Source organism: Apium graveolens, chromosome 5, assembly GCF_009905375.1.
Source record: "Apium graveolens cultivar Ventura chromosome 5, ASM990537v1, whole genome shotgun sequence".
Classification (NCBI taxonomy): Eukaryota; Viridiplantae; Streptophyta; class Magnoliopsida; order Apiales; family Apiaceae; genus Apium; species Apium graveolens.
Genome location: NC_133651.1, coordinates 245,797,532 through 245,824,055, shown reverse-complemented (window position 1 = coordinate 245,824,055; position 26,524 = coordinate 245,797,532). Strand labels below are relative to the sequence as shown.

At 36.3% G+C, this 26,524-nt stretch overlaps 1 protein-coding gene across 1 annotated transcript; it reads right to left on the bottom strand.

Moving 5' to 3' along the window:
- Positions 1 to 5,092: 5,092 nt before the first annotated feature.
- Positions 5,093 to 25,863, bottom strand: LOC141660856 (uncharacterized). Its single transcript, XM_074467839.1, has 3 exons — positions 25,546 to 25,863; positions 21,969 to 22,603; positions 5,093 to 5,612 (listed from the first exon to the last, which is right to left on the bottom strand). The coding sequence occupies exons 1-3, from the start codon at positions 25,861 to 25,863 to the stop codon at positions 5,093 to 5,095; spliced, it is 1,473 nt and encodes a 490-aa protein (XP_074323940.1).
- Between the last annotated feature and the right edge of the window lie 661 nt (positions 25,864 to 26,524).

Below are 26,524 nucleotides of genomic sequence, written 5' to 3'. Positions count from 1 at the left end.
GTGGAAACAAATAATATTTCTCCGACGCACCATTTACTTTTATATTCTTAGTAACTATTCGTTTATTAAGCAATAATTTTAAGAAATATATTTCTTTTATTGGTTTGTCACTTGATCCGAGTTATTTATTCTTTAGCGATTCATTCCAACACGGCATACAACTAGTATTTACGCTCTTTTTAAGTCTCATTATTTTATTAGAAATTTCCAATTTATTATCTCCTCTTTTTTTTATTCCAAAAAAGTATGCTTTTTATTCTCTCCCATTTATTAAAGGAACGAATCTATTAAATCTTTGAACGTAAAAATAATACCCATAATTATATCCACTCTCTTTTATTAGATCCTTAATTACTAAATCAACTAATAAATTAATAATTCTCCACTTATTCATTTAATTTTATTAAACACCCACAATTCCATTTTAATCCCTTTTTATTTTTTTATTCCTATTATAAAATATTAACCAACCAAGGATTTACCAAACTACCCCTCCCTTTTTCTTCCTCATATCACCACTGCCATGGCGGCACCGGCGATGGCTGCCGCCCGGTGGTGTCCGTTGAGCTAAATAATCATGTTTTCTACTCTTGTTTTATTCCTCTTCCTCGGATCTATCTACCTACCCAACTCGTTTCCCAATAAACTTCCCGGAGTTGGTTTTCCAGCCAAACTCCGGTTCTCTCTCTCTCTCTCTCTCTCTCTCTCTCTCTCTCTCTCTCTCTCTCTCTCTCCCTCCCCCTCTCTCTCTCTGTTTGTCTCCCTCTCCCTCTCTCTTACTCTCTTTCCCTCCTTCCTCCTCTCTCTTCCGACTTCTCTTTCTCTCCCTCTCTCTCTCGCCCCCCTCTCTCTCTCTCTCCCTCTCTCTTCTCTCTTCGCTTCTCTCTTTCTCTCTTCTCTTTTCTCTTCTCTCTTCTTCCCTCTCTCCCTCTCGGCTTTTGCCGATCACCACCACCACCGCCTCAGGTGGTGGTTCCGCCCCTTCCCACTCACAAACCAAACTCAACACCCACTTGTTTATTCCAAAACTCCAAATCACAAATCAATACAATCAAAACCGCAATTTCACACTTCTACCAAATTTCAACCAAACCACAAAATTAATTTACTAGTTCTAATTTTATTAGCCTAATTATAAACATATACACATGAATTGGGTTCTACCCTTTATTGGGACAACTATCCAAGCCCAACTACTACTAATTTCCTAAATCAATTACTAATTATCCATAAATAGATTAAGAGAAATACTAAAATCAATTAATTAGCAAAACCCAAAAATAATCAAGATATTCACATTCTCATAGATTACTAGTTCTTTCAATAACATTTAATACACATAGCAATGATTAGGAATACTAATACAACTCAATTAATCATACAATTTATTTACAAAATAATCACTCAAAAATGAACAAAATATTAAGAAAATAAAAATAAAAATAAAAGGGGTAGCGTAATTACCTTAGTAAAATGAGGGGTTGATCAAGAACTCTTAGAAATCACTTCTTCTTCCCAAATTACTTTGCTAGATCTTCATTCAATCACTCTTAATTAACCCAACTTACACTCTACCTAATAATTATATAGATACTTATTTAAGGTTTTTTTTTCTTAGAGGTAGTAGATGGATACAAGTCTCATATTTATACCCAATTCTAACCATAGTTAGTTATTAATTAATCACTAACCAAAGAGGGTTAGTATTCTCTAGAACCACCTTTAAGATTTTAGAGTTTACTAGGAGAATTTTAGAAACTATTTTTTTATTATTTTTTATACTATTAATTCGAATAATTCGAAGATAAAGGAATAAAAATAAAAAGAAAAGAAAATAAAATAATAACAATATTCGCATATATATAGACCAAAATAAATCCTCCTTTATTATTTCTACAAGAAAGAATAGAAATCAATGCCATATTTCAAAGAGATAAATTATTAGTCGAGAGAAATAATAAAAATTGAATATTTGCAAATAAAAGAAATACCCTTTAATACACAAGTTTTTTCGCAGAAATTAGCATACTACCTTTGGTTTATTACATAGCACGAGTCATTTATTAATCTAATATTAAGGGTTCGATATTTAATCGAGATACTAAGTAACCAATAATAAAGCTTATTAAAAATAAAATAAATTGGATTCTTGATTTATTTGAATAAAAAAACGAAGGCGTCGCTATCGATTCCAATAGTAACACGAAGTTTCTAAGGGTTAAACGATCCCTTGAAATAAAAAATATTATTCCTGAATATCTTTTTCGGGCATTACATTCTCCCTCCCTTATAGGATTCCGTCCTCGGAATCACCGCAAACTGAGAATAATGAGGGGTAATTCTTTCGCATATCCTCTTCAGGCTCCCAAGTCGCTTCTTCTACGGAATGATTTCTCCAAATTTTCTTAACCAACCTGATTTCCTTATTTCTTAGCTTCTGGACCTTTCTATCCACAATTCGAACAGGTTGTTCTTCGTACGTCAAGTCCGATTGTACTTCAATTGGCTTGTAGGCGAGTACGTGACGATTATTAGGATGGTAAGCTTTTAAAACATATATGTGAAATACATCATGGATGTATTGAAGATCTGGTGGTAATTCTAACTGGTAAGATACAGTTCCTACTTTCTTCAAAATCTCGAATGGACCAATGTATCTAGGACTTAATTTCCCTTTCTTTCCAAATCTCATAACTCCTTTCCAAGGCGATAACTTTAGCAATACTTTATCTCCAACCTCAAACTCTTTGTGTCTTCGCTCTAAATCATCGTATTTTCTTTGTCTATCCTAGGCGGCTATTAACCTTTTCTTTATAATTCCGATAGATTGAGTTGTTTGATGAACTAATCCAGGTCCATAAATCTTTCTTTCTCCCACATCTTCCCAACATATTGGAGATCTGCATTTCCTACCATAGAGTGCCTCAAATGGAGCCATTCCTGTGCTTGAATGATAACTGTTGTTGTAAGCAAATTTTACCAATGCCAGATGATCATCCCAATTTCCTTTGAAATCTAAGACACAAGCTCTTAACATATCTTCTATTGTATGTATAGTCCTTTCACTCTGTCCATCTGTTTGGGGATGATATGCCGTACTCATTTTTAATTTCGTGCCTAAACATTCCTGGAAACTTTTCTAGAATCTTGATGTAAACCTCGCATCTCTATCTGGCACAATTGATACTGGTACTCTATGTCTAACGACGACTTCTCTCAAATATAGGTTGACCAATTTTTCTATAGCGTATCTTTCATTTATTGGAAGAAAATGTGCAGATTTGGTGAGTCGGTCGACTATAACCCAAATGGTGTCATGGTTAGTCTTAGTTCTTGGTAAACTGACTATAAAGTCCATGGTGATATGTTCCCATTTCCATTCAGGGATCTCTAAAGGTTGTAACATGCCAGTGGGTCTCTGATGTTCAACCTTTATTTTCTGACACGTTAAACACTTACCTACCCATTCAGCAATTTCTCTTTTCATGTTGGGCCACCAGAAATTTTTCTTTATGTCTTGGTACATCTTTGTGCTCCCAGCGTGGATAGAGTATCTTGAATTGTGGGCATCGTTCATAATCTCTTCCTTTAGTTCTGACACATTGGGAATCCAAATCCTTGATGCAACTCTTCGAACTCCTTGGTTATCTGTTACACTTAAAATCTCTTCTCCCGTCAGGTTAGCCTTATTAGTTTCCATGATCCCTTTTTGTCAACGTCGAATCTTTTCCATTATTTGGGGTTGTATTCGTATCTCATAATTTCTTTCATTCGCGTTGACATGAATCTTTATCTTAATTTCTATTTTCTCAATTTCTTGTATCAATTCCTTAGATGTCACAAGTATCTTCAACCTTTCTTTTCTTCTTAAAGCGTCCGTGACCACATTTACCTTTCCAGAGTGGTAATTTATGGTACAATCATAATTCTTGATCAGTTCTAGCCATCTCCTTTTCCTCATATTTAATTCATTCTGGGTAAATATGTATTTCAAGCTTTTATGATCTGTATAGATTTCGCATCTTTCTCCATACAAGTAGTGTCTCCATAAGCACAAAAAATATCGCTGCTAGCTCCAAATCGTGTGTGGAATACCTAGTCTCATAATCCTTCAATTGTCTCGAGGCGTAGGCAATGACGTTTCCATTTTCCATTAATATGCAACCTAGTCCCTTGAGAGATGCGTCACTATAGATCACAAAATTTCCCGAAAGGTCTGGTAAGGTTAGTACCGGGGCATAGGTCAACCTTTTCTTTAATTCTTGGAAGCTCCCTTCGCATTTCGAGGTCCATTCAAATTTTTCACTCTTCCGTGTGAGATGGGTCAAGGGCGTAGCTATCTTCGATAAATCTTGTACAAATCTTTGATAGTAACCGGTTACTCCCAGAAAGCTTCTAACTTCGGTCGGCGTCTTTGGTCGTTCCCAATTTGCTACAACATCAACCTTTGCAGGATCTATTGAAATCCCTTCACTACTGACGATATGTCCTAAGAATTTCACTTGGTCTAGCCAAAACTCACATTTTGAAAATTTTGCATACAACTTTTCCTTCCTCAGAGTTTCCAGTACTAGTCCTAGGTGTTTTGTGTGTTCCTCGCGAGACTTAGAATAAATCAAGATATCATCGATGAAAACTATCACAAACTTATCCAAATATTTCTTGAATATTCGGTTCATTAAATCCATGAAAGTGGCAGGGGCATTCGTTAATCCAAATGGCATCACTAAGAACTCGTAGTGTCCATACCTTGTCCTAAACGCCATCTTTGGCACATCCTCGAGCTTAATCTTTAACTGGTGATAGTCAGATCTTAAATCAATCTTTGAAAAATATGTAGCTCCTTTCAGTTGGTCGAACAGATCGTCAATCCTGGGTAGAGGGTACCTATTCTTGATGGTAAGCTTATTTAGTTCTCGATAATCTATGCATAATCTCATATATCCATCTTTCTTCTTCACAAATAAAACTGGTGCTCCCCACGGTGATACACTGGGTCGAATCACTCCTTTATCTAGCAATTCCTATAGTTGCGTAGCCAACTCCTTCATCTCTACGGGGGCCATTCGAGATGGAGTTTTAGAAACAAGTGTCATCCCTGGAGCGAGATCGATTGTGAATTCGATTTCTCTATCGGGGGTAATCCGGGTAGGTTTTCGGGAAATATATCCTCAAAAACCTTTATGACAGGGATTTCTTCTAGCCTAGGAGTAGACTTTACTGTATCTATAACGTGTGTGAGATATGCTTGACAGCCTTGGCGTGGTATTCTTCTGGCTTGCAACATAGTGAGAAATTGACGGGTTTGCTTCTGACCAGGAAGAATTACTTTCTTATTATCCAGACTTTTTAAGCTAACTCTCTTTAACCTACAGTTGATCTGAGCATCGTATCGCGTCAACCAGTCCATTCCCAATATTACATCAAATTCTCCCAGTTTAAAAGGAATAAGATCCACAACAAAAGGTTTTCCTTGAATCTCTATCGTACAATTAGGGCATACTCGGTTAACAGGTATAACTTCTTGATTTGCAATCTCTACCATCATATCTTCCTCTAACGATGTTAATTCTAATCCCAACTTATTCATAAAATTCTCAGATATGGAAGATCTAGTAGAGCCAGAGTCAATTAACACACAAGCATTTACAGAATTTACTAGGAGCGTACTTGCGATGACATCATTATTGTAATATCTGGGATATATCGTGTAATTATTTTTGCTAATAAATATATATTATGCATGTTCAGTATTTATTCTGTGAATTATGTGTTAAGTGGTATATGTGTTTGGATGTTTAATATTGATATAATTAGAGTATTTTAATTTTTATATCTTCCTAATTATTTTTATGATGATTTGTGATTTTATAGGAAATTTATGGATTTAATAAATTCTTTTTCCGAGTATCTATAAACTATTTTATATAATCGGGAACCAGCCGACTTACCCGTTTTTATGTTTTTATAACCCGAAACTCTTTCGAGAACTTCTTTAACCTAATTGCGATATTCCGAGCATTTTCCATGTTTCGACTTTTTGGATCCGGCGTACGGTTTGTCCTGTGCGGGTCCCGGCGCAATATTTTCGATACAAAATTCGTTTCGGTAATTAATAAAACTCGTATTTTCGATAAATGAGATCTTTTTATTAAAATATTATAATTATCACCTCGTAATATGTGTAACCAAGCACTGAGACCAAGACCGCAGTACAAATTGTACATATTTGGATAATTATCCCGAAGCCGGTACCGTTTTGGATCTGTTTTTATAAATAAACGTACTATTTTATATCCGGAATGATCCAACGGGGTACTAATTTTCTGTAAATATAAATAACCCTTACCGTATTTATTTCCGTACAGAAAATCAATTGCAAACTAGTTAAATCTTTATAAAACAAAGAAAATTCTATATTTATATTTCGTTCTTCGTAATCAAACTCAAATCCGGAGGCGTTATTGATATCGGATTTTGGCGTGCATATACTCAAAACGAAGCTATTGATTTGTACTTTCAAAATCATCCATCAGAATCACTGCAGAATCAAAGGTTAATTTCCTATAAACTGATTTATATTCAAATTTTTAAGAATTAAAATTTGGGTTTTGAGTTCGAGCAATTGTTTGGATGATTTGATGATTTCATGTTGTAGAGCTTCTCTTCCTGATGATTTTGGTATGTCATATGATCAATTTGGAGTCCAATAACATGTTCAAATTAGGGTTTATACTCGTTTGAATGTTCTTGACTGAATTTGGGGGTTTCTTATTTAGGGATTTATAGACGTTCTAGAGGGGTGGGTAACGTTCCTTATGAAATTTGCAATCGATTAGTATAAGTCTTGCCAATCGACGAGGTGTTAGGGCGAAAATACGCGCTAATAACACACGCAAGTATACGCGTTCACAAGTAATATAGAATACTTTCTAGTTCGTTCCCACAGAGACTCAGACTAATTATGTTCAATTAAACTCACTCACCAATGTATGATTACTTCTCAATGTTAAGACAATAACACTTATAATTGATTAACTAATTATTAACTACAATTAACTACTAGATTTAAGCACTTAATTAACACTTGAATTAACAATATTAAAACACTCATGAGATCACAACTTCATTACTACTTCCTTCAATAGCTATTGTTCTTACCCTTAGCATGCAACAGTGATGATATTAATCGAATAACATGAAACTGATAAAAGCCAACTTTCATTATACTAATACCATTATACCAAGCATCCACAATTAAGATAGAAGTTGAATAGGCATCAATTATGTTGAGTCCCTATATGTCTACAGAAATTGACAACATAACGATTTAAGCACAAGTTATTCCTTTTGATTACATAGGGCGAATAAAACGGTTAGAGTTACCCACTAATCATGCATACTCGTACATGAACCTATACTAGCATGGCAAGTTCTAAATCTCAAGATCCACCGTCGCTTCACAAGAGATTAACACCCTATCTTATATGTTCGCGATGTAAATAAGACGATTACGCACAACCAATACTAGATATCATACAATCATCACACACTAAGGTATTAAACAACTAACTAAAGAATTCCATAGTAAATCCGTTACGACCCCATGATCACGATTAGCCCATGATAGCACTCATCGTCATCATGGGTTCATATGAAAACAAGATAATAACACACGAGAATAATAACTAAAACTACTTATATTAAACCAGAGTACGTCACAAGAGTAAATAGGTTCAAAGTAAAGAAAACTAGCATCCAACATTACAACGAAACAAAGAATCATAAGAAAATATGCTTCCTCATCGTTGCAGTGTGCTAAAACGGTCTTCTTCCTTATCTCCTTGCTCTTTGATTAATACTACGATCCAACCTTTTTGAAACGTCTCTGAAATCTACTTATATAGGAGTCCCATAAAGCCTAGCTAACTCAGAAGTTGGAAGTCAAACAGAAATAGGAGTCTAAAATAATAATTCTGAAAATTCGACCCTACGCGATCGCTCAGCATTCCTGAGTGGGCGCTCAACTTCCTGAGCGGTCGCTCAGCAGAGCTGAGCGGGCACTCAGCCCCCTTCTAGAAACTGATCTATTTTTCTTCAGTTTTTTCGCTGCAATCTACTCCTATCTTCCCTCTTACAATGCTAAACACATGCCAAGGCTTATTATTGATGAATTCTCTCCCGAAATGCAATTAATACCCTGGAATGCATAAACACTAGAAAAACGCATCAAATACATAAAATACTTGATTTCAAGACACCAATTCAAGCTATTATAAGACATTCTAAGTGGTATAAAATGCCACTTATCACACCCCCAAACTTAAATCGATGCTTGTCCTCAAGCGTCACAGACTCAAAAACAAAACGAAAACATGCATGAATGCAATCTATATGAAATGCAACGATCCCCCTTACTATGACCAAACTAACCAACTTACGACATCTCAACAAATGCAATTAGGCGAATAAAGATCAATCAAATTATGCAAACTAACATACAGCCAGAAACGTGGTGTGTGCAGGTGCTTAACAGATATGCTTCGAAACTAGATCCATTATCATAACTCGACTATCCTCAAGGAAATCGTATGATTATACGAAGAATAAAATTCTAGGCATAAAATGACTTATAACACTACAAGACTCTGGAGCTTATTACGAAATCATGCTTTTTATTTATAACAATAAATGCTTATTTGACCGTGCAATGAGTGAGGTCCACAAAAGACTTATACAATGGCATCCATGTAGCGAGCGTTAGGTGCGGATCCCAGACTATAAAAGCCTTAGGTCACTAGGCACAAAGTCCCCTAAGAACTTAATAACTCGAATACCAAAGAGCCCACTCGTGATCAATTATGCATTAACTCTTTATTTATTTTTTTTCTTTTATATTTTTTTCTATATTTTCTTTTTTTTTCTATTTTTTCTCAAAATTTCTGAGCAAGCGCGTTTTGCTCCCTTTTGCTCAACCCTAGACTACTCGCATAAGAATACGAGCCGGCTACTAGCCATTTGACACCTAGCCACAATTAGCAATGAATTCCATTTTTCACTCCATTTTTTTTTCTTTTCATGCCTTTTATCACTAAGAACCTATTATAAAATTCTAAGCATAATCAATAGATTAACCTCGAAAATCATCAAATCATAACAACAATCTAGTCCTTAAGCATTCTCTAAGACTTAGTGAAATTACAAGTGTTTCTAGCATGCACGTCAACCTACAAGACTCAACATCCTTTAACGCTATCACTACACTCGCATCAACATCACAAATTAATTGGTAAATCAGCGCAAAAGGGATCATGGCATATGCATGAGCTACATGACATGATAAATAAAGCTATAAATAATAAAATAAAGCTATAAATAATAAAAAAAACTATATGGCAAAAAAAATGTAATTATATGAACTAAACTATCATGAATATGCAACTATATGACACACACACAACATATTCCTTAACTACCACCCCCAAATTTAAAATCTTCACTGTCCCCAGTGAAGGTAGTAGAAAGGAACACAGGGTATACCTACTCGGAGAGATCATCATCATCATCACCCTCAGAGGGTGGTGTATCAGGAGGCGGATATGCAGAGTTCACACCAAAAACTGGCCACTGGATGTCAGCTCCAAGGCCTCGAAAAGTAGTCCCAAGTGCAAGGGTGAGCTCCTGAGCAAACCTGCTCTGTGTCTCGTACATAGCGTCCATCCTCCTCGACAGCCTCCTATACTGGGCATCAGCCATCCCAGCACCCTCCTGAGCTCTAGAAGAACCAGCCTCATCTCGCCTCGGCCTCTCCATGGTAGCTCCTCATGCTGGACGCCCTCGTGGAAGATGATAACCCAGCCCATGTTCCTTGGGCTCACCACCGGTCCACTCCTGCATCACATGTAGAGTCCCGGAGGTGCGACCGGCAACTGCAACTGCTCATGAGACGACCACTGAACTCCCACTGCTCGGCAAAGCTTTGCCACCGTGGATGTATAAGGGATGTTCATGTACTTAGCTCCCCTCAAAAACTTCAGAATTCCTTGGTAGATGAACTCACCAAGGTCCACATAGTACTCCTCATTCAAAATTTCCCATAACAACTGTGCTCTCTCAACTGTGACTTCATGTGCATGTGAAGTAGGCAGAATATTAGCGCAAATAAAAGCATTCCATGCACGGGCATACCTGTTCATCGCAATCGCTGAAAAATGGCGATACTCGTTAGTCCCAGTCTTAAAGGTCCAAACTGTGCCCGGCCGAGAGTAGCATAAATTAAGTCCAAGTCAAAATCCTCAGCAGTCTTCTCGTTCCAATTCTCCTCTGTGGGCTTCCTCTGTCGCTGCCCAATCACACGACGAATCGCCGCAGGGTGATAATCCACAGTCATCCCCCGAACAACAGAATACCCATTCTTCTCAGCCTTCGCGTTCGCATAGAACTCGCGAACCACGCTCATCGGAACTGCTTCAGGAGACTCACAGAAAGCAATCCAACCCTTCTCAGCAATCATAGGCAGCAACTCACCATCCCTCCCCGATGGTAAGAACCCCCTCTCCTTCAAAATTGGCTTACCCAGAAGCCTAGTATACTCCTCCTCAGCAGCCCTATCATTCAAACGAGGCCTCGCAGCAGTACCCCTCGAAGAATCAGCAGTAGGGACAGTGCTGCTGCTATCGATAGTCCTTGATCTCTTGGGTGCCATCGAAATTGAGTAAAAGTGTTTAAGATTTGTATTTTTGGATTTGGGAGAGAGTTTAAGGTTTAAAAGTGTACGGGGAGTATATGGAATAGGTGAATGTATATATAGGGTAGGGATTAGGGTAAAATTTGATTAGGAGTGGGTTTGAGGGTTAAAAACATGGGATAATGGGGAAATAAGTTATGGGTAATGGGCTGTATTTTGTTTTTTTATTTTTCAATTTTTTTTGGATTTTGATTGGTCTAAAAAAATTTCTCCCAGTCGGCCCTTGAGAGGTCGCTCAGCTCTTCTGAGCGACCGCTCAGGGGTCTTATGGATTTTTTTCCTTGCCCTATTTTTCTGATTTTTTTTATGGTTTTAGATATGTTACTAACTTTTAAGGGTTCCTGTATCAACAAATCATGGGTTGCCTCCCAAGAAGCGCTTCTTTTTCGTCATTAGCTTGACGTAGCGTACCTTACTCAAGTTGACAATAAAACGGCACTAACCACCTCCCGGTTTTCCGTGTCCCCATAGTAGTGCTTCAAATGCTGACCATTAACCTTGAATGCTTGGTCCAGATCATTCTCAAAAATCTCCACCGCTCCATGTGGAAACACAATTTTGACAGTAAAAGGTCCAGACCACCATGATTTTAACTTCCCAGGAAAAAGTCGGAGACGAGAGTTGAATAAAAGAACTTGCTGTCCCGACAGAAATAACTTAGGATGAAGCTTCCTGTCGTGCCACCTTTTCACTTTTTCCTTGTACATTTTGTTGTTCTCGTACGCTTGGAGTCAAAATTCATCAAGTTCATTAAGCTGAAGTATTCGCTTCTTTCCAACTGCATCTAGATCCAGGTTCAACTTTTTCAACGCCCAATAGGCCTTATGCTCAAGCTCCGCAGGTAAATGACATCCCTTACCATACACAAATTGAAACAGGGACATTCCAAGTGGAGTCTTATATGCTATTCTCTAAGCCCAAACAGCTTCATCGAGCTTTAAAGATCAATCCTTCCTTGACGGACAAACAACCTTCTCTAAAATGCGCTTGATCTCTCTGTTAGATACTTCCGCTTGACCATTTATTTACGGATGATAGGCAGTAGCAACACGATGATTCACATTGTAGCACTGCATCATAGAAGTAAACTTACGGTTGCAGAAATGCGACCCTTCATCACTTATGATTACTCATGGCGTTCCAAACCTTGTGAAAATCTGCTTATGAAGAAAGTTCAACACTGCATTTGCATCATTCGTCAGTAGAGCCTTGACTTCTACCCATTTTGAGACATAATCGACTACCAACAAGATGTACTGATTATTGCAGGACGAGACAAAAGGCCCCATGAAATCGATTCCCCGAACATCAAAGACCTCGACTTCAAGCATCACATTTAACAACATCTCATCCTTTCTCATAAGATTTCCCACTCTTTGGCAACGATCACACCTTAAAATAAACTGATGAGCATCCTTAAATAAAGTAGGCCAGAAAAAACCTGCTTGCAGAATACGAGCTGCCGTCTTCTTACCACCATAGTGTCCACCATAAACTGTGGAGTGGCAGTCTCGTAATATCCCCCCCGTCTCACAAAATAGGATACATCTCCTAATGATCTGGTCAGCTCCCTATCTAAATAAATACGGTTCATCCCACATATACCACTTCACCTCATGCAGAAACTTCTTCTTTTGAGCTGTGGTCAAATTAGGAGGCATTATATTACTGACAAGATAATTCACAATATCTGCGAACCATGGCTCTTCCTCCTGAACTGCGAACAACTGCTCATCCGGAAAAGATTCATTGATCAATGTCTTATCATGTGAAGTAGACTCGGGATTCTCCAATCTAGAGAGATGGTCAGCTACTTGATTCTCAGTACCTTTTCGATCCTTGATCTCTAACTCAAACTCCTGTAGCAAGGGTACCCAACGAATGAGTCTCGGCTTCGAATCCTTCTTGGAAACCAAATAGCGAATGACCGCATGATCAGTGAACACTGTCACCTTTGTCCCAAGCAAATAAGATCAAAATTTTTCAAAACCAAAGACTAAAGCCAAGAGCTCCTTTTCAGTAGCGGTGTAGTTCATTTGGGCCCCATTTAAGGTCTTGCTAGCATAGTAGACCACATGAAAGAGATTATTCTTGCGCTGCCCAAGAACTGCGCCCACCGCATACACTCGCATCACACATCATCTCAAAAGGCTCTGTCCAATCAGGTGCTGTAATAACTGGTGCAGTTATCAAACTCTACTTGAGAGTCTCGGATGCCGTCAAGCAGTCATCATCAAATTTGAAAGGCACATCCTTCTCAAGCAAGTTGCACAACGACTTATATATCTTTGAAAAGTCCTTGATGAAACGTCGATAAAAACCCGCATGACCAAGAAAACTACGGATTCCTTTCACAGAAATAGGTGGTGGAAGATTTTCAATGACTCCCACCTTGGCTTTGTCCACCTCAAGACCCTTGCTAGAGACCTTATGCCCAAGAATAATGCCTTCACGCACCATAAAATGACATTTTTCCCAATTGAGCACCAAATTAGTTTCCACACACCTTTTGAGTACTGCACGAAGATTATCCAAACATTTATCATACGAATGTCCAAAGATGGAGAAGTCATCCATGAACACCTCGACATTATTTCCAATCATGTCAAAGAATATAGCCATCATACATCTCAGAAAAGTGGCCGGTGCGCCACATAACCCAAACGAAACTCTGCGAAAAACAAATTTGCCAAATGGACAAGTGAAGGTAGTCTTTTATTGATCCTCTGGTGCAATACAAATCTGATTATACCCCGAATAGCCATCCAGAAGACAATAATACTCATGCCCGACCAGCCTGTCAAGTATCTGATCAATAAACGGAAGAGGGAAGTGATTCTTCCTCGTGGCCTTGTTCAACTTTCTGTAATCCATACATACCCTCCATCCTGTGACTGTTCTTGTGGGGATGAGCTCGTTCTTCTCATTTGCTACCACAGTGATACCTCCTTTCTTAGGTACACATTGCACGGGGCTCACCCAAGAACTGTCAGAAATAGGATAAATGATTCCTGCATCCAGCCACTTCAGAATTTCTTTCTTCACCACTTCTTTCATGATAGGATTAAGTCTGCGCTGTTGCTCAACAGTCAGCTTACTACCCTCTTCTAGCAGATCTTATGCATGCAGTATGAAGGGCTGATCCCTTTGATATATGCTATAGTCTATCCGATAGCCGATTTGAATTCTCTCAAGATCCTTAAGAGCTTGTCCTCCTCACTACTTGAAAGGTCAGATGCAATTATAACAGGTAAAGTAGATGCATCACCTAAAAAAGCATACCTCAAGTGTTCAGGCAATGGTTTAAGCTCTAAGGTAGGTGCTTCCTCAATAGATGGTTTGAGCTTTCCTTCAGCATTTTTGAGGTCAGAAGTACCAAGAGATTCAAATGGCATGTCTAGCTTTCGCCTCCAGGGAGAAGCATTTAGATATTGTAGTTGCTCATTGCCATCCTCATCATCACTGTAAAAATCCCCCACTAAGGCTTTCTCTAATGCATTAGACATTAGCATATGATCAAGTTCTGAAGTAATCGCAGAATCAATCAAATCCACTTTTAAGCAATCCTCATCTTTTGAAGGGAATTTCATTGCTTTGAATACATTGAATGTCACATCCTGATCCTGCACCCGCATTGTAAGTTTACCTTTCTGCACATCTATCAAGGTACGACCTGTAGCCAAGAAAGGTCTTCCCAAGATTATGGGAATCTTCTTATCTTCCTCGAAATCCAGAATAACAAAGTCTGCAGGAAAGAAGAGCTTATCCACCTTTACTAGCACATCCTCCACTATGCCTCGTGGGTAAGTAATAGAACGATCAGCCAATTGTAGAGACATGTAGGTGGGCTTTGGATTAGGAAACAATAAGTAACACGTCTTAATCACTGAGTCCTAATGACCAATGATGGTAAGTACATAAACTAAACAAATACGCCGAGTCCCCGGCAGCGGCGTCAAAAACTTGTTAGGGCGAAAACACGCGCTAATAACACATGCAAGTATACGCGTTCGTAAGTAATATAGAATACTTTCTAGTTCGTTCCCAAAGAGACTCAGACTAATTATGTTCAATTAAACTCACTCACCAATGTATGATTACTTCTCAATGTTAAGACAATAACACTTAGAATTGATTAACTAATTATTAACTACAATTAACTACTAGATTTAAGCACTTAATTAACACTTGAATTAACAATATTAAAACACTCATGAGATCACAACTTTATTACTACTTCCTTCAATAGCTATTGTTCTTACCCTTAGCATGCAACAATGATGATATTAATTGAATAACACGAAACTGATAAAAACCAACTTTCATTGTACTAATACCATTCTACCAAGCATCCACAATTAAGATAAAAGTTGAATAGGCATCAATTATGTTGAGTCCCTATATGTCTATAGAAATTGACAACATAACGATTTAAGCACAAGTTATTCCTTTTGATTACACAGGGCGAATAAAACGGTTAGAGTTACCCACTAATCATGCATACTCGTACATGAACCTATGCTAGCATGACAAGTTCTAAATCTCAAGATCCACCGTCGCTTCACAAGAGATTAACACCCTATCTTATATGTTCGTGACGCACATAAGACGATTACGCACAACCAATACTAGATATCATACAATCATCACACACTAAGGTATTAAACAACTAACTAAAGAATTCCATAGTAAATCCGTTACGACCCCATGATCACGATTAGCCCATGATAGCACTCATCGTCATCATGGGTTCATATGAAAACATGATAATAACACACGAGAATAATAACTAAAACTACTTATATTAAACCAGAGTACATCACAAGAGTAAATAGGTTCAAAGTAAAGAAAACTAGCATCCAACGTTACAACGAAACAAAGAATCACAAGAAAATATGCTTCCTCTTCGTTGCGGTGTGCTAAAACGGTCTTCTTCCTTATCTCCTTGCTCTTTGATTAATACTACGATCCAACCTTTTTGAAACATCTCTGAAATCTACTTATATAGGAGTCTCATAAAGCCTAGCTAACTCAGAAGTTGGAAGTCAAACAGAAATAGGAGTCTAAAATAATAATTCTGAAAATCCGACCCTGCGCGGCCGCTCAGCATTCCTGAGCGGGCGCTCAGCCCCCTTCTGGAAACTGATCTATTTTTCTTCCGTTTCTTCGCTGCAATCTGCTCCTATCTTCCCTCTTGCAATGCTAAACAAATGCCAAGGCTTATTATTGATGAATTCTCTCCCGAAATGCAATTAATACCCTGAAATGCACAAACACTAGAAAAACGCATCAAATACACAAAATACTTGATTTCAAGACACCAATTCAAGCTATTATAAGACGTTTTAAGTGGTATAAAATGCCACTTATCACGAGGCCTGTAAGAGACGTGTTGTCGAATTGAAGTTTTCGTCGGTGTTCTTGGGAGTTTTTGTAATATCCGGGATATGACGTGTAATTAATTTTATTAATAAATAAATATTATGTGAGTATTACATGAATTTTTGGTGAATTATCTAGTGAAGTGGTATCTGTGTTTGGATATGTAAATATGATATAATTTGAGTATTTTAATTTTTATATGGCCAAAATAAAATATGTATAATTACCATATTTTTCTATTAATGTTTATGTTGATTTATGATTTTATAAATGATTTATGGATTTAATAAATTATTTTTCCGAGTAATTATAAACTATTTTGTATAATCGGGAACCAACCGACATCAACCGTTTTTATATTTTTAAAACCCGAAACTGTTCCGAAAACTCCTTTCTAACCCAATTGCAATATTCCGAGCATCTTCTATGTTTTGACTTTTTCGATCCGGCGTACGGTTTTGCCCGTGCGGGTCCCGGCACAATATTTTTGATACAATATTTGTTTCGGTAAATCGATAAAACCCGTATATTCGATAAACGGGATCTTTTTATTAAACTATTATAATTATCAACTCGTAGTATGTGTGACCAAAGCGCTGAGACCAAGACCGCAGTACAAAATATACAGATTTGGATAATTATCCCAAAACCGGTACCGTTTTGGATCATTTTTCTCAAATAAACGTAATATTTTATATCCGGTATGATCCGACGAGGTACCAATATTCCGTAAGTATAAATAGCCCTTACCGTATTTTATTTCGCACAGAAAATCATTTACAGACAGTAAATATATAAATTTATAGAGAAAATCTATATATTTATATAAACTTTCAAGAATCAAACAAGTTTTTGGAGGTGTTATCGGAATCCGTTTGGGAAGCTCAAGTACTCAAAACGAAGCTCTTGAATCATACTATCAGATTTCAGAACTGGTTTTTGTGCAAAATCAAAGGGTATTTTCCTATATTTTTATTTATTTTCAAATTAATTTGATTTAAAATATGATTTTTTTGTTCGAGAGATTGTTTGTATGATTTGATGATTGCACGTTGTAGAGTTATTCTTCCTGATGATTTTAATATATTATATGACTAATTTGGATATCAATAACATGCTCAAAATTGAGTTTGATTCTCGAATTATTAAAATTTGGGTTTGACTGTTCTTGATTGTTCTTGAATGAAATTTGGGCATTTTTAACCCAGGGGTTATTAGTCCAATTAGTTGATACCATTAAATTGATCGTTTAACAAGAAATCGATTGAGGTAGGTTTCATGAACAGAGGATTCCGGAAAGGGCCTCGCCGGAGTTTGAAACTCGATGGCGGCGTAAACTTCCGTCGTAATTTTCGGCTGATTCATTGATATATTGAACGAATTGTTTACATGAATCTGTTTTTGGAGGCGAGTAGATCATTTCTTGTTAGTTTCGTGATGGTTTGGGTATGTTGCAGGTCGCCGGAAAGCTCGGCGGTCGCCGTTAATGGCGACCGGCCGGTGAATGGCGACGGAGAAGACGAATAAGGGGGCAAAAGTGCAGTTAAGCCCCTGTACTTTTGCCGACCTTGCAAATCTTGGATTTCAGTTTCGAAAATTTGTAAAAAATCGTATTTCTGTTTAATTTATTTTCAGAAAATTGTTTTAAATTCTTTAAAAATTTCAAAAATCAATATTTTTAATTTTGAAAATTATTTTTAATTAAAATAAATCTAAATTATTTAAATTAATTAATTTTAGTTAATAATTAATTATTTAGTTGGTCAATTAATTTAAATATTAATTGATTAATTAATTTAATTAGTTATTAATTAATTTTAATTGATTATTTATTTGGATTTAATTATTTCTTTTGATTTAAAAATTTTGAAAAATAGTTTCGAGCTTTAAAATATTATTTTAAATTATTTTCAAGGCTCGATAATTATTATAAAATTATTTTAAAGTAAGATTCGGGTATTCGAATCCTATTATTTTATTATAAATGAATCATAGTCCCGTTTTAATTCTGAAAAATGTTTGAAAATTCGTATTAAATACCTGGAAAATCATTTTGACCCCGAATCTTCTTTGAAAAATTATTTAAATTAAATATCTTGCATGTTATGTGCTACGTGCTACGTGCTATCTGATTGATGTGTTATATGCCTATGTGTTTATTATTGGACTGTTTTAGCCATAACTTTCAATCTGTAAATCAGATTTGGGTGAAACGAAGGGTAGATAAAACTTTATGACGTCTATACGACGATTAGAATAATGTGAGATGAATATTGATAGATACTTATGATACCTAGCAGAGTAAGCGAGGCGTAAAAAAGGAAGCAGGTGATCAGAAAATGGAATTGTCGCGTAGAAAATAAAGCAAGTGATCAGTGCATAGAAGCGAGGCATAGGAAAAGTAGACAAGTGGTTGTTGAGTAGAATCATTAGACGAGTACAAGTGAAGTTGGAATAAATTGAGATAAGGAAAGTACTTCTAAACCTTTCTCGAGATATATTGCAAATATTTTTGAATTCTCTTGGGACATATTGTCAATATTCAAAATAGCTCTGTTTTATATTGTGAGTACTTTGAATCAAACAGCCTTGAACCTGGATCATATCATTTGATCTTTGAGCCGTAAGCCTTATTCCTTGTAAACCATCCCTTGTTGATTTCCAGATACTAAACCACAAAAATATGATACTACTCTCCAAATATATAACCACCAAACACTAAACACTGGAACAGAATTGTTTGAACATATAGAAACTTTTATACCCTAACCATTCTTTGTAACATCAAAGAAGTAAACTTTGAAAAATCATTGTTCATCTAATACCTGATTCTCTTACAGGCTGGAGGCCATTTCTTATACATACCTTGATATACCCTCGTGATACTCATGAATCGCATCATGCTTTTATACAAATATTTATCGCTGTTGATTATAATCTTATTTTATTGAGTTATATTGTTTATCATACTGAACTGCTTTAGAATTGGATAGTTTTCTTTATGTGGACCAGAATCGTGGTCAGACCAGATTCGTGGTCGAATTAGGCCAGTGTGTGCCTTGGATCCAGTTTATAGAGCAGAGCCGTGTGCCTTGCTCGGGGTTAATGCGTGACTGATTAGCAGCCTAACCTTGGTTTTAAAATTTAAAAAATGAATATCCAATTCTAATGATTGTTTAACAAGAAACTCGATTCCTCTGAATCATCCCATTTGAATATTGTTTAACCTCAGTTATCGTTATTGTGACTTGCTGAGCTAGTTAGCTCACTCTTGCGAATCTTTTTATGTATTCTACATTTAAAAAGGATATGGTTGATAGGAAGGTTTCCTCAACCCAGTGTTCGAGCTAGGATTCCAGATTGAGTTGGATCGAGCTAGCAGGAGCTTTATACGGAACCATGTTTTTGCTCAAATCAGGGCTCGCCGGAGTTGTTTTCCAATCGCCGGATTCTGGGTTCATAAAGAACCCGTTTCTGTTCTTTGCGACCCGAAATCCAACCCGGTTTGACCCCGTTTTGATCCAGATTTTTATAAAAATCAATTCCTGATTCTTGTTTTTACAGTTTAGTCCCCCAGGGTTTTCAAACTTTGCAAAAATTTGATTTCCGTTTTAAAAACTTTTAAAATCAGATTTCTTTTATAAATTCATTTCCAAAATTGATTTTTATTTTCAAAAATTCTAAAAATCATTTATTTTAATTCCAAAATTCATTTTTAATTCAAAAATAAATCTAAATTACGTAATTAATTAATTTTGATTAATAGTTAATTATTTAATTGATCAATTAATTTAAATATTAATTGATTAATTAGTTTAATTATTTATTAATTGATTTTAGTTGATAATTTAATTGGATTTAATTATTTTAAAATGATTTAAAAATCCTAAAAAATAGTTTCGAACTTTAAAATATTATTTTAAATTATTTTCAAGGCTCGATAATTAATATAAAATTATTTTAGAGTCAGATTTTAGTAATCAGACTCTGTTTATTACCCGAAATTGATCCAACGACCCGTTTTGACTCCGAAAAATGTTTTAAAAATCATATTAAATACCTGAAAGAATGTTTATGACCCGAGACCTCTTTAAAAATGGAATTTCATTAGTTGTTTGATGTGCTATGTGTTATACGTGACTTGTTTGTTGGACTATTGATCTATATGTTCAGTGTTTATTTGTTTTTAGCATAACTTTCAATCCGTTAATCGGATTTGGGTAAAACGAAGGGTAGATTGAAGTATATACCGAATAAAATCACATGGGTTGAGTATTGATAGATACTTATGATATGTGAGCAGAAGAAGCAAGGTGTAGGAAAGGGAAACAAGTAGTCGAGAAGTAGGAGATTGTGATTGGAAATCGGTAAAGTATAGCGAGCTAGTACCAGGAAAGTGTTCTAAACTTTCTCGAGATATATTATAGATAATTGATAGTCTTATTTTATATTGTAAGTGCTTTGAAGCACTGAACCCTAAACCTTGATTCCAGTTATTGATCTTTGAGCCGTAAACCTTATTCTTTCTGAACCATTGATTATTGATTACCCCAATATAAACCATTGAGATACGATACTACTCCACAAATATATACAAACCAAATACCAAACACTGAACCAAGATTGCTTATATACTCAATCCATTGTACCTTATACATTGAAAGATCAAATCCTTGTAATAATGAAACTTTGATTCTCCTGTTATCCAGTTTTTTCACCACTTGATAGCGATACTTCCTTTGTGAAAATTAAAACCATCTCATGATTGGAAATCCAATATTTCTTATGATTCCGTTTATTGCGTTACATTAGTTATTCTGTTATTATGTTAGAATTGGATTATTTTATAAAATTGTGGACCAGATTCATGGTCATACCAGATTGGTGGTCAAGTTAGGCCAATGTGTGCCTTGGATCCAGTAATTAGAGCAGAGATGTGTGCCTTGCTCGGGGTTAGTGCGTGACTGATCAACAACCTAGCCTTGGTTTTAAAAATGAAAATATAATATCCAAATCTAAAACATTAGTCATTGTTCACTTGATACCTTAACTTATTTCACTTGATCGTTATTCTCAGTCTTGTCAATGTGACTTGCTGAGCTAGTTAGCTTATTTGTGTGATGTTATTTATATTCTTTTCTAGTTAAGAAGGAACCGGTTGGTAGCGAGGATCCCCAATCCAGTACGAGAGCTAGGGATCCAGGTTGATCTAGTTAAGCTAGCCGACAGCTTTTGGAGTAGTTTAAGTTTAATGAAGTTTGTAAATGTTTATTAATCAGTTGTAAGTTTAAATAGTTGAGATTCGGGTGTTTATAATATAAGTGTGTGTATGGCTTGTGTGCATACTTTAACCTATTGCGATCCGTTGTAATTGGAAAGTAGGGTCACTGCATATTATTATTATCTTTATTATTGTTATAAAGCAGGTTATAAATAGGTGTATGTGTGAGTGGACCCCAAACTTTTGACCCGGGTTTGGAGGGCGCCATAATTATCAGTGATTGCATCCTTTAAGGTCATGTTGAAAGTGCGCGCAATAGATTTGATGTTGGCATTGCTTGAATTGCGATTGTCTTGGGTTGGTGGTGCCATAAGTCTAGGTACTTCACTTTCCTTCCTGATTTGACAACATTCGCGAGCGTAGTGTCCTTTCCTTTCGCAGTTGTGGCAAATGATGGCTTTGTCCTTATAATTGCTGGCATAATGTCCTTTCTTTCCGCATAAATAGCAAGTAGCATTCTCCTGACAACATTGTCTACTATGCTTTCGTCGATAGGTTTTACAGTCTGGCAGTGGTGGTCTTCCTTGAAGTAGATTCGCAGTTTGAGGAGTCCAAAACTTGGCCTCGTTTCCTCGATTATCTTGATGTCCAAGCCTTGGTCTATCCATCCTCCGATCCTCCCTTTTCACAAATGGTTTCTTATTCTTATTTCCATCAAAATTTCTTCCAAAATTCCCAGCATTGTTCGAAAACTTTCTCTTTATACCTCCCTTATCCTTGGTATATAGATCATTCCCGCTCTCTACAATTGAAGCCTTGTGTACCAAAGTCGCATAGTTGGAGATCTCGAGTACTGCAACTCGATTCTGAATCCATGGTGGTAAACCTAGTTGAAAATGCCTAGTTCTCTTTTCTTCAGTGTCAACATGGTAGGGTACAAACCTGGAGAGTTCTAACTTATTCTCATATTCCGCGATAGTCATGCTTCCTTGCTTCAGCTCCAAAAACTTTAATTTCATTTGTTGTTCCAAGTGTTTGGGGAAATATTTCTCAAGAAATAAAGCAATAAATCTTTCCCTCGGAATTATCGGGTTCTCTTTGATAGCTCGCTTAGCTTCCCACCAATAATTAGCTTCACGATTTAACATAAATGCAACAAAGATGGTTTTCTTGTCTTCTTCTACTCCCACAATCTCAAAGGTTTTCTCAATTTCCCGGAGCCAAATCCTAGCTTCTATGGGATTAGTTGTTCCCTTGAATTCAGGTGGGTTCAGGCAATTGAAGGATTTAAAAGTTACAGTAGACTGAGTTTGCTATGCTCGGGGCCTTCTAGGTTCAGGTGGATTCTGGGTTTGTTGTTGTAGGAACGCAAGTAGAAGAGCAGTAGGGTCATTATTAACTGGGGGTGGATTCTGATTTTGATTCTGTCCTTCATCTAGATTTTGACCTTGTTCATCAGCTGGTTTAGGTTGAGTGTTTCCACTCTCTTCCACCTCAGGGGTTAGTCTTGAGTTCCTTGGGGGTCTTTACCTTCTTTTCGTAGGCGGCATCTTTTCACTAATAAGAAGAAAATATCAAGATTAATCAAATCAGACCAGCAAGGTCTGAAACAGTTACGATACTCCAGTACTGTTGAAATATAGGAACCGATTAAATCTCAATGAATCTTATTGAACTTGTCATGTTCTTCAGAAAATACATTAATGATACTTGTTAGGAAATGAATAACACACAGGGGGGTGAATGTATTTTTCTATTTTTGAGCTTTTCTTGAATATTTTCGATTGAACAAAGTAAATTTAATCTTGTAGAGACGATGTGTTAATGCAGTAAATAAACATGCAATAAACAAGAACACAATCTTTTCAAAACTCACTTAATTTTTATATTAAAAATCAAAAATGTTTTGCTACAAAATTTCTAGGCTCTTTGTTTAAAGAGCTTAGCTTCTTCTTGAGAGAGTTACAAGATTTCTATCTAAATTGTTACGTCTGACTAAAGGACCAGTGTTAACTTTATAATTCAGTTAACTGCTAGTTTATACAGTGTACAATAAGACATGCTATTAGCTTTTCTAAATTGTCAGTTGTCATTTCTATTTATAGAAAAGTAACTCTTTTTAATTTCTGGCTTGGCATATCTTTAGCATCCTGTGATTATCTTAATCTTCCTCTGTCAGTTAATCTTCACCATTGATCTTGCACATTTTTCAGGCTGCTTTTTGTAGACTTGTCAATCCATCTGGTTGGATTATTTATTGATTGTTTATCTTGAATATTGAACTAGTCTGTGATTTTGTACTTTGAAATTTTACCTCGAGATCTCCAGTTTAGGTCTATAAAGAACTTGACATCTCGATAAGTATATTGGCTTATCGAGATCTCTAGCACTCTATATTTAATTTGGCTTGTAGAGGTCTCCAGTTTTCTATAAGTGAATTTTGGTTTGTCGAGATCTCTAGTCTTCATATCTTCACTTTGACTTATCGATATATCTTAGTTCTCTAGTGGCTTCTTGACTTGTCGATATCTCAGAGTTCTCTAGTCAAATTTGACTTGTCGATATCTCAGATTTCTCTAGGGAATTTTAGCTTATCGATATCTCTGAGTTCTCTAGTGAATTTTGACTTATCGATATCTATGAGTTCTCTAGTGGAACTTGAATTATCGATAACTCAGAGTTCTCTAATGAATGGTGACTTGTCGATAACTCTGAGTTCTCTAGTGAAAAAATTACTTGTCGATATCTTCAATCTTCATGTCCTCAATTTGGCTTGTCGATATCTCTAAGTTCTCTAGTAGCTTTCTGAGTTCTCTATAAGCTATTCTGGAGTTCTCGAATGACTTCTAAATAACATTAAATCTGTGACTTGTAGAGATCTTGACTTAAAATATTTTTCTAAAACAGATTTATTCAACTCCAAACTTCTTCATAATTCTTCTGAGGCATGATCTTCTTGATCTTCTTCCAGATAGAATTCTTAGGCTTGACACTGTTTATAGAAAAAGACTCCAGTCTGCTCCTTTGACATGTTTACAGATTTTAAATATTACAGTATAAAATACAAATTAAGATAACAATACAACTTTCTCAGGGTTGACAAATTATCTTAGTCTTGTTAAAGTACAGGCATGTCTTATACAACAATCTCCCCTAATTTGTGAAAAGATTGCTTAACACAAATTCAAGCCTGTTAACAAGACTAACCCTAAGTTTAAAATGATGGAAAATAAAATTAATACATAAAGCATGATAGAATTACAATTTTTGTACAACATATGTTTTACAAGGTTCAATGGTTACAAGTATCAGGTAAAGTCAGTTTTTGTGTCTGCTTCTTCCCTAAGAACATCCTTCAAGTGTCTAGAATTTCAAGTTCTTCTATGATAGGTGTTCCACTTAAAGCTTCTACAAGTTTTTGTCTTGCTACCTTAGGGTAACCACTGTCTAGAAATTCTATGTAGAATCTTGAGAATCCACCAGCTTTGATGTTTAGAAATCTCCCATCTTTAGAGATTCTGCTCATTCCTTTTTCTTTCAACTCTTCAGATCTTTTTATGTACATCTCTATTTCTTCATCATACTTCCCCATTCTCTCTTCAGCTTTAGCCTCTTCTCTTTTCTTTGTTTCCTCCATTTCAATCAACCATTAAGCTAGAACTGATCTCCATGCCCTTGTAGCAGTATCCTTGTCCTTTAGTAAACTTATTATTCTCTTAATATCTGAAGTTGAAAGAGAGTCCATTAATCTACTACTAAGAAAGGTGAAGGAAACTTCCCTAAGGGATACAATCCAAACTTTGACTATTTCCTCAGCAAGTTATTGAAAATGGTCATCATCTGAGTTATACCAATTTATAGGTAGAAAGTCAGATTGCTTGAAACAGTTCCAGATGGCTCTTTCAGTGATTTCCACTTTCTTTGTAGACTTGACTTTCTTAGGCTTTCTCCCAACAGATTTGTGCTTGAATTTTAGTGAAGGTTTGGCTAAAGGTAGGGTTGTCATTTTCTTGAGATTTGTCTGGCTTGTTGTGATTGGGATTTTTAGAAAAGAATTGGATGTTTGTTTGTAAATAAACTTTGGCTTTGAGGTTTGAGGTGGTTTGGTGTTTGAGATAGTTGATGTTATAGGTTGAGCTGTGGTTTGAGCTAGTTATGTTTGGATTTTTAGGGTTTGGTGTGGTTCTGAGCCAACATGAAGCTTTTTGCTTCTCCTCTCACTCCTTCTCTTATTTTCTTCATCTTTCTTGTCATCCTCCTTCTTCTTCTCTCCACTCTTGCTACCAGATGGCTTACTAGATTGACTTGGATTTGAGCCAAAAGGATTTTGATAATCTTTCTTCTGCTCATCATCATCCAAATCATCCTTGTTGATCTGTGTTTTGGGCAAGTTAGCTTCTGCATTATCCAGATATCTCCTTAGTAGCTTTATTATTTCCATATAATCATTGTTCTTGTTCTTCTTGGTTTTTAAACTAGTTCCAATGATCATGATAAGCTTCTTATTACTCATGACACACTGTTTGGGGATATCAAAATGTTTGAATTGTTTGGTGTTTGGACAAATGTATGCTATACCTTTGCTTGGCTGTAGATATGCTTCAGGAAAGGAGCCACTTGAGCATCTCTCAATTCAGTTAATAGCAAGGTATCTTCATGAGTTATAACTTTGACTTTGTTGATGAAGATATCTAACTCAGATACCCTTCTTGATACAAGGTAATTAAGGGACACCTGCATACATCTGTCTGTCCCTGAGTCATTTGCATTGATCACTATCCTCTTTTACAAAAAGTTGTCCTGATTGATCATGATCACTCTTATGAAATTTATTGTCTTGTCCAGGGCCTTTTTATATGTGAAGTGATTGTTGTTGAGAGAAGCTTTTAAGGCTTTGAGTAGTTCATCAAACTCTCTGCTCAGACTAGGTCCTTCAGCAGCCCTAATAAGTCTCTCCATGTCAAGATCAACTTCTTTAGATAATTTCTTTTCAGCACCCTGGACTTGTTGTTGAGATGACCTTGATTGTGCTAATCTAGCCTCTATCTCCCCCTTAGTCTTGTTGACAGGCATGAGGATGAGAGTAGGGATTTCAGGCCTTACTTGTTCAGGTGGGTAGATAAGGTAGTGGTATGTTGAGTTTGCCCATGATGGCTCCCAAAGCTATAGAATTC